The 13,471-nt window shown below is 37.9% G+C and overlaps 1 protein-coding gene across 4 annotated transcripts in view; it reads right to left on the reverse strand.

Annotated features, from left to right (window-relative positions):
* Nucleotides 1-2,359: 2,359 nt before the first annotated feature.
* Nucleotides 2,360-13,471, reverse strand: part of NFATC3 (nuclear factor of activated T cells 3) — a 62,834-nt gene continuing 51,722 nt past the window's right edge. For 2 of the 4 annotated variants that reach the window (XM_027698227.1, XM_027698225.1), the window contains exons 10-11: nucleotides 12,987-13,088; nucleotides 2,360-5,652 (exon numbers count right to left, since the gene is read on the reverse strand). In XM_027698227.1, coding sequence (XP_027554028.1) covers nucleotides 5,528-5,652; nucleotides 12,987-13,088 — 227 coding nt within the window. In that variant the 3' untranslated portion in view covers nucleotides 2,360-5,527. Of the gene's footprint in view, nucleotides 5,653-10,818; nucleotides 10,888-12,986; nucleotides 13,089-13,471 lie in introns of all 4 variants that reach the window. The other 2 variants (XM_027698228.1, XM_027698229.1) reach the window with 2 other exon arrangements.

Here is a 13,471-nt window from a genome sequence, read left to right on the forward strand (position 1 = left end):
CTTTGTGTTTCTCTGGGATACACAACAACTGCACAACACTTAAATAGGCATTTTTATGCATAAAAGTGTCAAATGAGAAATGTCATAGAATGAATTTTTTTGTTTGTTTTCGGAGGAGAGCCCTTGTAATGGGAACAAGCAAAGACTGCAAACATTCTTCCTTCCCGCTCTTACCAGCAGGTGTCACAGTAATGACAGTAAGGAAGAGATAAGTATTTTTTTTAGTTTCTAATAATAAAAAGACAACAAAAACTTTACATTTGCAGAAACAGCTGGAGAACTTATATAGCCTGACTTTTCTAGTGGGTGAGTCTCTTCCAAAACAAGATTCATGGTACATACAAGCCTTTGCAAAGTAAATATCCTATTTTTATTACTTCTATATCTTAGTCTGGTTATTTTTTTTCCCATTTTCTTCTGCATGTAGCAAATGTTAACAAAGGTAACAGTAGGTTATTGTAAAATAATTCCTGTCTTAGAGAATCTCAGCAAATGACAATGCTTTTTGTCGATTGATTGATAAACATTATCATTTTACCAGGCAGAATAAAGTCCAGTGTTAACTTCCATTACTGAAGATGACTGTATGCAAAACTATGCAAGAATTTAAATACATAGGAAATCCTTTTTCATTTCCATGGCCTTTCACATATCCTAATACTTTACTCGCTACAGCAGTGGCTAGTTCCTGAATATTATTATTGTAAATTAGGTGAATCCAAGGGAAAATAAGAGGTGAGGGGACTATTTGCAAAACATCCCAATCCTCATCTAATTCACTGCAGTGGAGTAGGTGTTGGATTCAGAGCACACAGTGGTATTTTGAGTTAGGCAAGGAGAGTGACAGAAGTCCAGAAACAAGCAGAAGGAAGAAAAACAAAAGTAATGCCATGGAATACTGTAAAGAAATAGCAGCTACAATGAGAATTAAAAGGCCTTGATATCTGCCAGCATTTCCTTTGGGCTTGGGTCCTAAATGAACAAACTGCTGGTTACTCTTCTAAAGGAAAAGACCTTAATAAGACATTTCTTCTCTTCTATCACCTGAGATACCAAAACAGTGTTTTGCAAGATAGAGTGATGTTTTCACGGTGCCTGGAATGAAGTCTCCTCTCTCAACACCACAGCTTTGGGTGTCAGTGCTCAGCTCTGAATGCCCTGGTGTGACTGCAGATCCTCTCCTCTCCCCTGTCGAATCAGCCTTCAGCCCATTTGCATCTAAGGACGACTTGAACTGACAGCAGAGCAGACGCAGCCAGTCAATGGCTTATTGCTGGGGTCGGTGTGTGCTAATTATACACCGGGTAATCACCCTCGAAAACACGTGAACAGCTTGCAAACTGCCGGGGCTATTTTTACTCCCCCTCAGCTATAATTACTGCGGTTCAGTCACTGGCACTTCAGCTGCCCCTTTCTGTTGTATTTATAGACAGAAAGCACCGCTGAGGGTAATGGGCCAGGACAGGCACTCCAAGGAGAAGCTAATCCTGCGCTGGCCATCGCGGTTCCTTTTCTAGCCTGGGCTGGTGGCAACTGGGAACCAAAGGCCAGAGCTTTTGCCTCCCTGTTGAGTTTGGAACACTCTCACATGTCACACATTGGGCCTAGGGATTCCACAGGTAAGTAAAAGGTGCTGTAACAAAACTGCAAGGGACATAAAAACCTTTTCAGTACCACTAACATCACTGAGATAAGATACAGGTTTTAAGGCCTTTTCCCAAAGGCATTTCCCTCAGCACTGCTTGATCAGCCAAGAATAGGCAAATAATTTAGACTTTGTAGGAATCTCACATTTATTTCAGAAACAGTTTAACTGCATCTTGCCTATAATAATATCCTTTCAGAAATGGAAATTACTGTTTATGATGCACTCCCTGAATAATTTGTGGAATAATTTCTCAAAATGATCTTGTCATTGTCTAATTGAAATGATACTTGCAAATAGGAAAGCCACCAGTACTGTGCAAACTGATACTCTGCCAGCACTGCTGATCACTTCTTACGTATGTAAAGGGTCACAGTTGCTGGCTCTAATCTCAGTTGAGCCCCAAACTCTTATCAGATTGTTCAAAACCACCACTCTTCCAGGGGGAATATAAAATGTCCCTCCTTTCGTGTTACAACGGAGCACAGCTGTTTACCACTGCATCACAAACAGGGAGTTTCTTCCCACTCTGCATCTGGATCCGCATTTTAAATAAATGACAATGCATTTGCATTATTTTTATTTATTTGAACACTACGATTTAAGAGCCTAAATGCAAGTTTTTCCCTTTATTTCTGCAAGTAGCACTGCAATCATAACTTACAAAAATGTTTAAAATACAAAATGTACATGAAATTACAATACAAGGCTCTGTAAACATCTAGAACTTAATCTTTATTGTCCCACATTTTTAAATATAAAACTTCAATTTGAACGATTTCCAAACCTCAAGGAATGACATCCATTACGAGTATCAAAAATAGAGTTTCAAAGCTTTGTATCAGAACAAAACTATTACGTTCTTTTCATTCTTTGGTTTAAAAAGGGTGGCAGTTCCCCTGATAACAGATAAGTTTTACTACAGAAATTTGGATTGCTAGTTTATAGTAATTTCAAAACTCACCCTCCTCCCCCCTGGATTAATATGCTACCCCTTATTTTTTTTTTAACATTGACCTTTGACCCTCCTTATAGAAAAGCTACCTCATCGTTAAGGCTTTCCTTCAGGATAATCTAAATTATTTAAAATTTTTGGAAAACTACTCAGGGAGAATACAGGACTTAAGGGCAAGGAAGTGGATGCCAACAAAATATCAACAGTTGCCAGGTTCTGCTGTTTAATTAAATTTGCATAGTCGAATAGAGATCGTGTGCTTTTTATATCACTAAAATTATACAAGATTAACAGTCTTTACCTACGTTATCACACAAGCTAAAATAAAATTAAGACCCTTGCATTGAAGCTTTTGCAAGGCAAATACAAAACTGCTTTAGTATCCAAAGCTATTTTTTTAAATTTCATTTTTAAATAGGAAAGCGTCTCTATGTCTACAGGCATCAAGGTATTTAAAGGCATCAGAAAATTTAGTGCATAGCAACTCCGGATTGTTTGGGCTCCTGTATTTTAGGTACAGTGTGAATTCCAGCTACTTGGAGAACTTGCAAGGAGAGTCTGTACCAGCAGGAAAAAGGAGCATAAATCCCATATAGTATGAAAAGCTTTTAAGTCAGAATTCTCCTACAAACAATGGTTAATGCAAAAGACCCAACAGATGAATGAAAACTGGAACATGCCTCGCCACCAGCACACACTCTGCAGACAGATTACACAGTTTACAGTGTTACGTGGTTTGTTTTGTTATTAAGGTGTTAAAAACACAAGTAGATGTATTTCTGAGCACGTGAGTCCTTTGTAGGATCTTTAACATGAGTAGAGGACAGAGTAAAGCACCACTGCTGAGGACAATTACAATATCACACTTTTCATATTCCAGCCCCGCCCATTTTTTTCTGCAAATTTCAAGATTTGCACCACTGAACAGTACATTCACAAAAAGGATGCTTAAGATTCCCAGCAGGTACATAGTGGCCGAGCACTAAGTTGTTTGAAATAATTATGAAACATCAAGATAGTAGCCTCAGGCTGCACTCTTAAAAGGAAGTTACATGATAAAATTATAATTTCATCTGCTCAACGTATGTCCTTTTAAAAAGTTCATGATTCAGCTATCACAGAGATGTGATTATAGCAACTGTAATGGTATTGCTTGGGCACTGACTTCAGGTGTAACGTTTTGCCTGCAAAAGGCTCAATGGAAAGTTTTCCCCATGCCTGTTTGCCAAAATGCAGCCTCAGGAGCAGCTGTTTCCTCCTGCAGGCACTAGAACTCAGCACTGCTTTCCCCTGGCAGACACTCCAAGGCTACAGAGAGAGGCGTGTGCACCCCATGTGTTCAACTGCTACAGTGTCCCCAGTTGTCCCAACTGGATCCAACGCAGAGAGACTTTTTAATTTTCTAATTCTTTGAGGTAATTCACTCAATTTTTGTTAGAGCATTATGGCTCACCCCAGTGAGGAACTAAACTGAATATCTCGGATGTTCTGACATTCTGTGTCCTTCAGTCTCTGTGACTGTTGTACCCTGGGTGTTCCATGGAGGAAAGCTCTGGAAATGAGTACCTTTTGGGGCAGGGAAATGCATGTGGCACAGGCAGTTTCACATCCTCTCCAAGGTGTCCCATTGTAAAGGCCTGAGATTTTTAAATAACTCTGTAAACAGACTGTTTCCAATTTATCAGCTCATGGGGGAAAGGGAGCATCCTCGGAGCACAGCACAGAGTTCACTGCTGCCGTGGGGAATTTGGTGGATTTCTTTGGTAGCTTCTGCTCCACACCTTTACAATTCAACCTAGACACATTACACTACCTGACCACTAATTCACAGTAAATTACTTGTGAGCAAACTGACATTTATAAACAGCCTAAATTTAAGGAACTGTAATTGTCATCTCCTTAGGACTTCTAAGTGGCATGATCAGGCATACAGCATATAAAACATACAGATGTGATCAAATGATTTATTGCATCAAAAACTTGAATGCCACTGAACTGCTGATTTCAAAACCATATTCTGCAGGGAACATTTAGATCCTCAGCAAATATAAAATTTTCTTCTGTGTCTAACATGGCTTTGATGTTGCTGTTCTTTAATCTAAAAGCCTACTGCTCAAATTTGATTAAAAATGTAACTTTCTAAGAAAAAAGCTATTTCAAGAAGGAGCCTGTGCTAATAAAAATCAGGAAGATTATCCACAAAGTTATAAAAGTTAAATTTTGGAATGTAATTTCTATCCCAACACTTTCATGATGGAATGGTCTTTTTGCAGCCTATCAAGTAACATTTTCAGTTTATAAACAAGTGCAGATCTACATTTGGCTTTGCTTCCTATGAATCTAAGAAAGAAAACACTACAGTATTCATATACACAATGGCTTCCATGGCACTGGCTTCAGATGACAGGTATGATTTGCCACTGGAAGATCTAACTAAAAAAAATTAACAATAGAAGCTTTAAAGGCTTTCCAAAATGACCAAAAGGTGTTACAAATCATCAGTTACAAACTCTACTATCTCTAAGGGAAAGCAGCACACTGAAGATGTGTTTTCCACATTCAGTACTGTGAATATTATAAGAGCAAACTAACCTCTCCACACATCTGAAGCACTTACAATATAAAAGTATTCTATTTAAATGCAAAAAGCAGAGCTTGTTTGTAACTTTAAAACAGTTAAAATATCTGGTGTAGATTCTGTGTGTCCATTTTAAGAAGTCTCTTTACAGCATCTGAGGAACTATAATTAAAATGCTCTGTCTCTACATCAAAAATGTAACCCACTGAAAGGGCTTTGCAAGGATCCACTGTTCCAGTTCATAAAGGCCACAGAGTTGGAAGCACAGTAAGTCTAAAGAGGAAGAGGATGAAGAAATATTCAGAGAAACTGTGAAGTTTTCATGGATGCTCAGTTGTTAGCTTATCCATTACTGGATTCCATCAGATATTCTTGTCTCCAGAGATCCAGGACACGCACGTGCAGGCTGGCTGGCCACTGCTGTTCCATGTGACACTGAGATCTGTGACATATCTCTTCCTATGATCTCATTCACTAGAAAAAAAAGAATAAATATTAAGAAGTGACTGTTTTTATGCTTTCCAAAAGGCAGAAGTCATCAGTATATCCCTTTTAAAAAGAAATATTTCAGTGCTAAGCCTTGATGCTGTTAAGTAACAGAAGATGAAGGAGGAGCCTGGTTTCAGGAAGAAGGGGGAAAAAAGGGTTCTAGTTTCTCTTATTATTACACATGTACTCGCCATAGTCCACGCTGGAGAATCCCTAATACCCTTGAAGAAAAGAGGCACGTGAGTATTCACGAGAAGCAGGTAACTGAAAGGCACAGCACAGGGCAGGTTAGTGCAGGTTTCCCCACAGAACTCCTTCTGGTCAAGAGTGTTACAGGCACAACAAATTAACAACTCTGGCTCTTTCAAGCTACTTACAGAACTTCCTCAGAATGTGGATTTGGGTTAACAGAATATTCTTTTTAAATACTATATACCTGTTTGATGGGCCAGTTTTCTGAATCCTTGCATTTCTGAAGCTGCAGTAACTCAATCTTTTGTTATCAGTCAATTTTCCTATAATAATTAAAATGGACTAATATGCAGGTCAGTCAGTTTGTGTGTCTGTGCATATATGTCAAATTCAGCAAACTTTAATCAACTAGTACTATTCAAAAGTAAGGGACGTCTCTGTGAATGTGACAAACTAGCACCTAAGTTATCGACAAATGAAAATTTTGGAGTTTTACTCTGAAGCTTAGATAACTGCTGCAGGACACTTGAGTTTGGAAGATGACAAAAATAATTATTTTAATGGATAAATGTAAAAGCTGTGATATATCAAATTAAATAGTAATGACAAATTTTAGACAAATATTAGATTATAAGCAAAATCTGAATTATTATTTAATTGGTAGAGGCAGTCAATCCTGTTGTTTTCCATGACTGAGTGGCAATAGGCTATGATATTTCTTACTCAGAAAGACTTTGAATATGTTAAGTTATTGAGGCTTTTCCTTTATTACTGGCATGAGTTTGCTTCTATAAACAGGCATTTAATGGGACCCTTTTGTTGAGTAAGGATCATTCTTAATAAAAAAAAGAATGTTTTGCTCTGCTAGTAAGCTGCTTCTATTGAAAGTCTTAACAGATTTGGAACCCAGGCTTTTGCTATTTTGTTCTCCTTTGGGTAACTTTACAGGAGTATTGATGTACTCCACCACCCTTCTTGGTGCTTCCTTAATCTTCCATAGCAGGATTTAGCCTCCTACTGACCATTCCTGGCTGGTAGAAGCATAACAAAATCAATGTACATGTAGTGTAAATTGGTCTTGCTGCTTAGAGTATTCCCCAGCCTCAGCACTGCCTTCAGCGGAGCATAAGTGGGTCTAAAAGAAAATGCAGTAATATTGTGAATACACTCAAATCTGTGTAACTTACATGAAATCCAACTCTGAAAAAAGGTTTTGTCATATTCTCTTAATTTACTTGAGAGAGCTTTAAAACCACCTCATGTCACAGAACCCATATGTAACCATGGAGGGGGCATTTGTTATTTGAGAGTTGATCACTGGCAATGGTTTTCTCCTGCATGAATGCAAGGACAGCTTGTTAAACACACATGTTATTGCAGCCACAAAGTTCAAACAGTTCGGACCAGCATGTAAAAGCCAATTCCCTCAAGCATTACAAGATTTGCAATTTATTTGATTTCAAAAAAACCTTTCATTCAATGAACTTAACTGGCACTATGACACCGATAACTGTGTGACTGCAGGTAGGGCACCTTTCCAAGTATTTTTATTAGGCCAACACAATGCCATAAGTAAACATCTGCTAAAAACCAAGACTTTGTTTTTTAAACAAAATCTAGATGTTCATTTAGAAGAGCTATGATCCATCAGCTTCTGTCATTAGCTTGCTCTAACTGCAGGACTTCTAACAGCTCTTGTCCATTCAGCTCCACTGAATGCTACCAAGCAGTTGGTCTGTGCAAACTGAGTATTGCAGCTGCTCAGTACTGCTAACATTTGTAACATTAAAAAGAACTTTTTGAAGTTCAGTATTTTGAAATTATTAGACAGTTACTTCCTGTAAGTTTTGATGGATGATATGTATCTGTACTGGCACCATCAGCACCACCTGGTCTCTGCTGCTGCAGTGTTTTGTAGTTCCCACAGGCCAAGATGTTCAACTGAACAGCACGTGGCCAGGTGGTACTACATTTTCCTTAAAACACATTGCACTGAATACAATAGCTGGTCACATGGGGTTTTATTCGCCAAACTTCTGGATAAGTCACTATGTAATAATGAGTATTGAAGTTCCAGGTTAGTTTGTGTTGTTTTGTTCTAAATAATCATTGATTTGTTTGTAAGAAGCTGTTTCATAGCGCAGTGCTTTTTCTGGCAGTGCTTCTGGTTTACATGGATTTACATTAGAAGCATCTACCATTTCTTAGGAAAATGCAGGATCTTGTCTTCATCCCAGCAGAGAATTCTAGTGGATAACTCTTACTTGCCCCAGTGGCTTTGTTAGATTTGCTAATTTATAAACCCAATGAGTATTCAAAAGTGCCTTTTTAAAAAAAATTAGTATCTAACTCAGTGTTCTGTCAGAGCACCATGAAGGCCTCAAGAAAAGGCCAGAATACTTTTACTGCTGTGTCTGGCCAAGGTGTTTTCTCCTAGACCACTGTCCCAACTAACACATCTTCCCATTTGGTACTTTCCAGGAGTGTCCAGTTCAGCTGTCTGGAACTCTGTGAGCAACAAATGGATGGGGGTAGCCTGCAGACTCCAGAAGACTGATGAGATACAGGTGATAGCATAAAGTAGTTTAAAATGCAAATCATGCAGTCAGTAAGAAGAGACAAAATCCTGCACAGAAATGTACAAGCTTGAAGGTGAAATCATACAGCATTTTCTTTTTTGTATTAATTTGTGATGGAGAAAATGGTATTAAAGACTAAAACAGAAATCCAAAGGTTAGTATTTGAATGCATGACATCATCTTCCACCAAGGATCAATTACAGACCATTTAGTCTGTGATTAAAACTGAAAACTTAGTTCATGAGTATAAAAACACATTTTCTATAACATTGTCTAGCAAAACTCAAGCTCTTCAGGTAGGAAAGGAAGTAAATTTCAACCATTCTGAGAAAGGGCAGAGCTCAGTCTATACTGCTGATGCTTTTCAAACAAAAGAAAACTTCTTTCCTATACTTTCAAAAGAACACTTTATCCCACCTTTCCTAGTTTTGACTATGGGCTGCTTGGGCTACATTATATGTCCTAGAAATATAGCTAGAAAGATTTCATATGCCCTTTCACTTAATCTTAAAAGCCATCCAGTTAGCAACTGCCTGTTTGGTGTGTGTGGTACCAGGTGTTCTCACTGCTAATCTCGGACCCCGGGCCTCTACTGTCAACACATGAGGAACCAGAAATCTCTTGCATACTAAATAATTGTGAATATTTAGTAGTCATCTAGTACCTACTGATCACCTAAAATAATTTGGGATGATCAGTGTCAATTGAGTGGATAACAGCAAAAGCATTATCAAATGTCTCCTGTGCTTACACTCTGGGTCACTAATCCTGAAATAATGACTGGACCAGATCACAAGAAGAGAGGATGGCACACACTACACAGTGTACATGTGTGGCATATTCCTCCACTACAACACTGATAACTGCACTTTGAAAACTTGTTTGTCAGATATGGCTCAGATCAAAATGCAACACAGCTTTTTAATTTTTTTTTTAATTGGGCTGTGAAATGGAAATGATTTTAACAACTTTGTCTATTTAATTGACCTCTTTGGCAGTTATCCCAGATTTCAGAATTTCAGCTGTTACTTTATTTGCAATAGTTTCATCTTTTCCTCCCCTAGTATTTATCTAGAATGTAAGCTGACTGGTAAATTTATACTAAGAGTTAAAAATGGATTGTGCAGAACAGAAGTTAACATGGTAGAGAGAAAATCAGCTCCAGACAGGTTAGATTGGCCTGGTCAATACCAGTGATACTGTAGCATTGTATTGTAAAGGGTTTTGTCATTTTTTTCTTTTTTTTTTTGTTTAGTTCTTCTCCCTCTGTGCCCTGAGAGAGCACTGAAGGTCAGCTGGAGGCTCAAGCCTCTGGAACCCTGCAAATACATTAAGCAGTGTAGTAACACCAACATCAGTGGAACAGAGACGTGGGTCTGACTTTTGGATCTGCTGTCAAGCTGTAAAATAAGAGCAACCACTTGTTGGGTTTTATTGGGTTGTTCCCACTGTTTCCACTTCCCACCGTGCTCTGTTTGCCTGGTTTCAGTCCCTGCTCACTGCACAGATGGAAGCACTGGGGTCTCCCCTGCCCTTGTCTTTCAGGCCCAGGACTTTGCCTCTGGGCTGCTGAAGGTTTGCACTGGGACAGCTGACAAAGCCAGTGTTCCAGTGTTTGTGCAGGACAGCCAGACTGTTCATGGAGAGCTCTTAAAACTCTGCAATTTGCAATCCAGAGTTTTAAGATAAACTAAAATTAGGTTGAACATTTGTGCAGTCAGTGACACACAAGAGCTTTGGGTGCTGATCTTATCAGCTGTTCCACTACTGACCAGTCCCTCAGGAGAAATTCCCACCTACAGAAAGTGATCCATATTTGCTGATTTGAACAGAACAAAACTCTTGTGTTATGAAGCATGACATCATGATGAAAAATGATGCTCTTATTAATAAATGGCTGAATGTTTTGTTTTGGATAAATAAAAAAAAATATAATAACAAGCTCATTCCTAGCATTTATTCACCCTTTCAAGACTACTTTTAACACTACTGAGCAAATTTTCATAGAATTGTCCATTGTAAATTCAAGACAGCTTTAAATGATAATAGTTCAGAGAGACTGTCATTGTATGTATGATTAGTGCAGGTTTTATTCTTTCCCTTACTCTAATTTCTACTTTTTTTTAAACTACCTGATTTTCTTTAATCACAAGGTCTTCCTGCAGAGGTTTCTAGACAGTTTTTGGTTTTCACCCCTCTGAATAGCTGAGCAGCAGCAGTTTCACATTCACCTAGGTTCTAAATCAGATTTAAGCAAGAGGTTATACATTACAGTTGAGAACTGCTTCTTAGTCTTTCAGAGCTGTTGTCTGGCATGTCATCTACTTGAGGACAATTGTCTGTCACTATCTGTTCTGAAAACTTTTCACTGACACCTTACCTTGGATAGGTCCTGCAACATGTCTCTTTTTTCAAACGACTTTGGGGATGAGAATCTCTAGTTCTTCAACTGTGAACATCAATATAAAAAACTTTCTAAGATCATTTATCTTATTTTAACTGAATAACTGATTTGTCATCTGTGGGGCACGTTTCACATTTAATCTAAGAGTTTTCATGTTCTTTTCTGTTTTCTGCATTTGGAAGCAGCTTGTAGTCTCTCTCACTGCAGAGTAATTGTACACTTAATAAGAACCTCATAAACAGTTTGCAGACTGCTTGCAACTATTTGACCCTTTGACCACCTATTATATCTCAGTGAGTTCCTATAGTTCCTATAGTTCACCTTTTCAAGTTTGTCACAGCCTGTAGTGCTAAAACTGCAACAAAACAAAGATTTATTTTTTTCCAGGCAGTTTCTGTATGGTCCTTTGGACCAAATAAAGAGATATTTCCCCTTGTGGGTTCTCCTCATGACTTAGTACTCCACACAGCAGTCATCACACTCATTCAATAAAGGATGACTCAAGTATTCCATTAGTTATTTCCTGCCTTTGCAGATGCTCTGATCTCCTGCAGCACACCACAGTTACAGTTGCTCTCCTCTTCAGCAGTATCATTTAGAAGCTATACTCTTCCTGGTTTAACCCTGAAAGTTGTCTCTGCAAGAATTCTGTACTAGCAACGGATACAGAGAGCGTCTCTCATTTGCCACTGCATTCTTCAAGGTACAAAACCATTCTACTCTCCTGTGTAAACAACCTCTCGTATTTGTACCACACTATCTTGTGCCAAATACAATAAATACCCATTATTTTAGCTTTAAACAAATGCCATGTTTCTCAATTGTATTTCTCACATGCCAGCACTTGTGTGTAAGCATGTTTCTCTCCAGGTCTGGGTCTCTGTCTGTGTGCCTTTTTTAAAAGGGATCTGTCAGTGTACATTTCATAAGCCCAAGTTTGGGGTTTGCCAACCTGTGTGTTATTCTTTAGTTGATGAGACTGGTATTTGGGGGTTATTTTATTACTTAACTGAATTTTCAAGAACTTCTGCTCTTCAACAATTATTCTGAACCTATCAGAGTCTGAGTTGCACAGGATATAGTCTAGAACACTGAAATAATCTAAGCTATAACTTGCAATTTACTAATAGTTTTGCTGTTTCAGTATCTAGGAATGTCAACTTAGTGTACAGAGTCCTTTCCCTAGCTTTGCCATTCTAAATAGGAGCTACTTACGTTACGAATAACATTTTGATATGTAAGGAAAGCAGAACTAAATTTCTTGAAAGATGACAAAAGACCAGTGTGATTTATTTCAGCTTCACAGGCAAACTTAAGGTCAGTCTACACACTAATTGTGTGAAAGTTTTATTAAGAGCTTGATTACTTTACTGTTACTAATCCCAAATCTACTGTACACTTACAGGTATTACCCTTTAAAAATCACTGGGGAATGTAAAACATGTTATCTGTGCTTTAATATATGTGTATATGCATATATATATTGGAAAAAAGGGACGGTGTAGTTCTTTGGCATTTTAGGCATGTTTGTAATAAAGTAAAAAACACTTAAATATAAACACAAACAACACCCATATACCATGCATCAACTTCTAACATTAATATTTAGAAGAGTCATGGTGCATAATTATCTTGTTTATATGTGAAATAAAGAAGCTGAAATAATAAATCCAGATGTTCTTTCCCAATTACAGTGCACATTCAACTTGAAATCTAGTTATGAATCTGTATTCCTAATACTTAGATCAGTGGTGCACACCACTGTATTCCGTCTATTTAAATTGATATTGCTTCATCTTTTTAATAAAGAGAAACATTCCAAATTTCTCAGGTAACTTATCTGGCCACTCTTTAACCTTGCCCATATTTGGCTTAAAATTTTCATATCCTCTTTGTTTTCCTAGATCCTCCAGCACTCAGGAAGTTCTGTGGCAGCTCTATATAGGATTTCACTGAGTGACTGCACACCTGGTTCACAACTGCTGAATTTCCAACTATTTCAGAATACACAGGTGTCCAATTACAGTAATACTTCAGTATTACACAGCGCTTTTCACTTGTAGCTCATAAGACTATTAAAAGACTTTCCCCTTTCCTTTGTGCTCCAATTTCAAACATTGAAGCATTTCAATAAGCAGACTCACCCTCTAGATTTTCCACATAGGAGTTGGACATGAATGCTGAATGTTGAGTCCATTTCTCTGTTGAACCTGATGGCTGGTATTCCAGGTCAGAGATAAAACTGTCTGTATCAGAGAAGAAGACAGACATAACTACTGACTGGACTAAACCAAGAAGTTACAGTTCACTCAACCAGGAATTGATTTTCATTTTTCTTTTAATAGCACTAAATTTAAATACCCAGCTTCATTCACAACTAACTACTGCGTAAGCCGACATAAATAACTATTTATAAATTATCAGAGTGCTTATAAAAAACAGTATCACTTATCTTGTATACTTAGTTACTTTTCAGTTAGCAGCCATAAAGGTAATGGTTAATATTTTTGGATGTCTGCCTAGTTGTATCATCATGATTTTTATACTACTTAAGTTTGTTTTAGTATTTGTGTTAGTTTAAGACATTCCTCCTGCAGTTTTCTCAATCTGCTTTACTTACTGTGGTCAA

Source organism: Neopelma chrysocephalum, unplaced genomic scaffold (assembly GCF_003984885.1).
Source record: "Neopelma chrysocephalum unplaced genomic scaffold, ASM398488v2 Primary Assembly neopelma1_125, whole genome shotgun sequence".
Taxonomy (NCBI): Eukaryota; Metazoa; Chordata; class Aves; order Passeriformes; family Pipridae; genus Neopelma; species Neopelma chrysocephalum.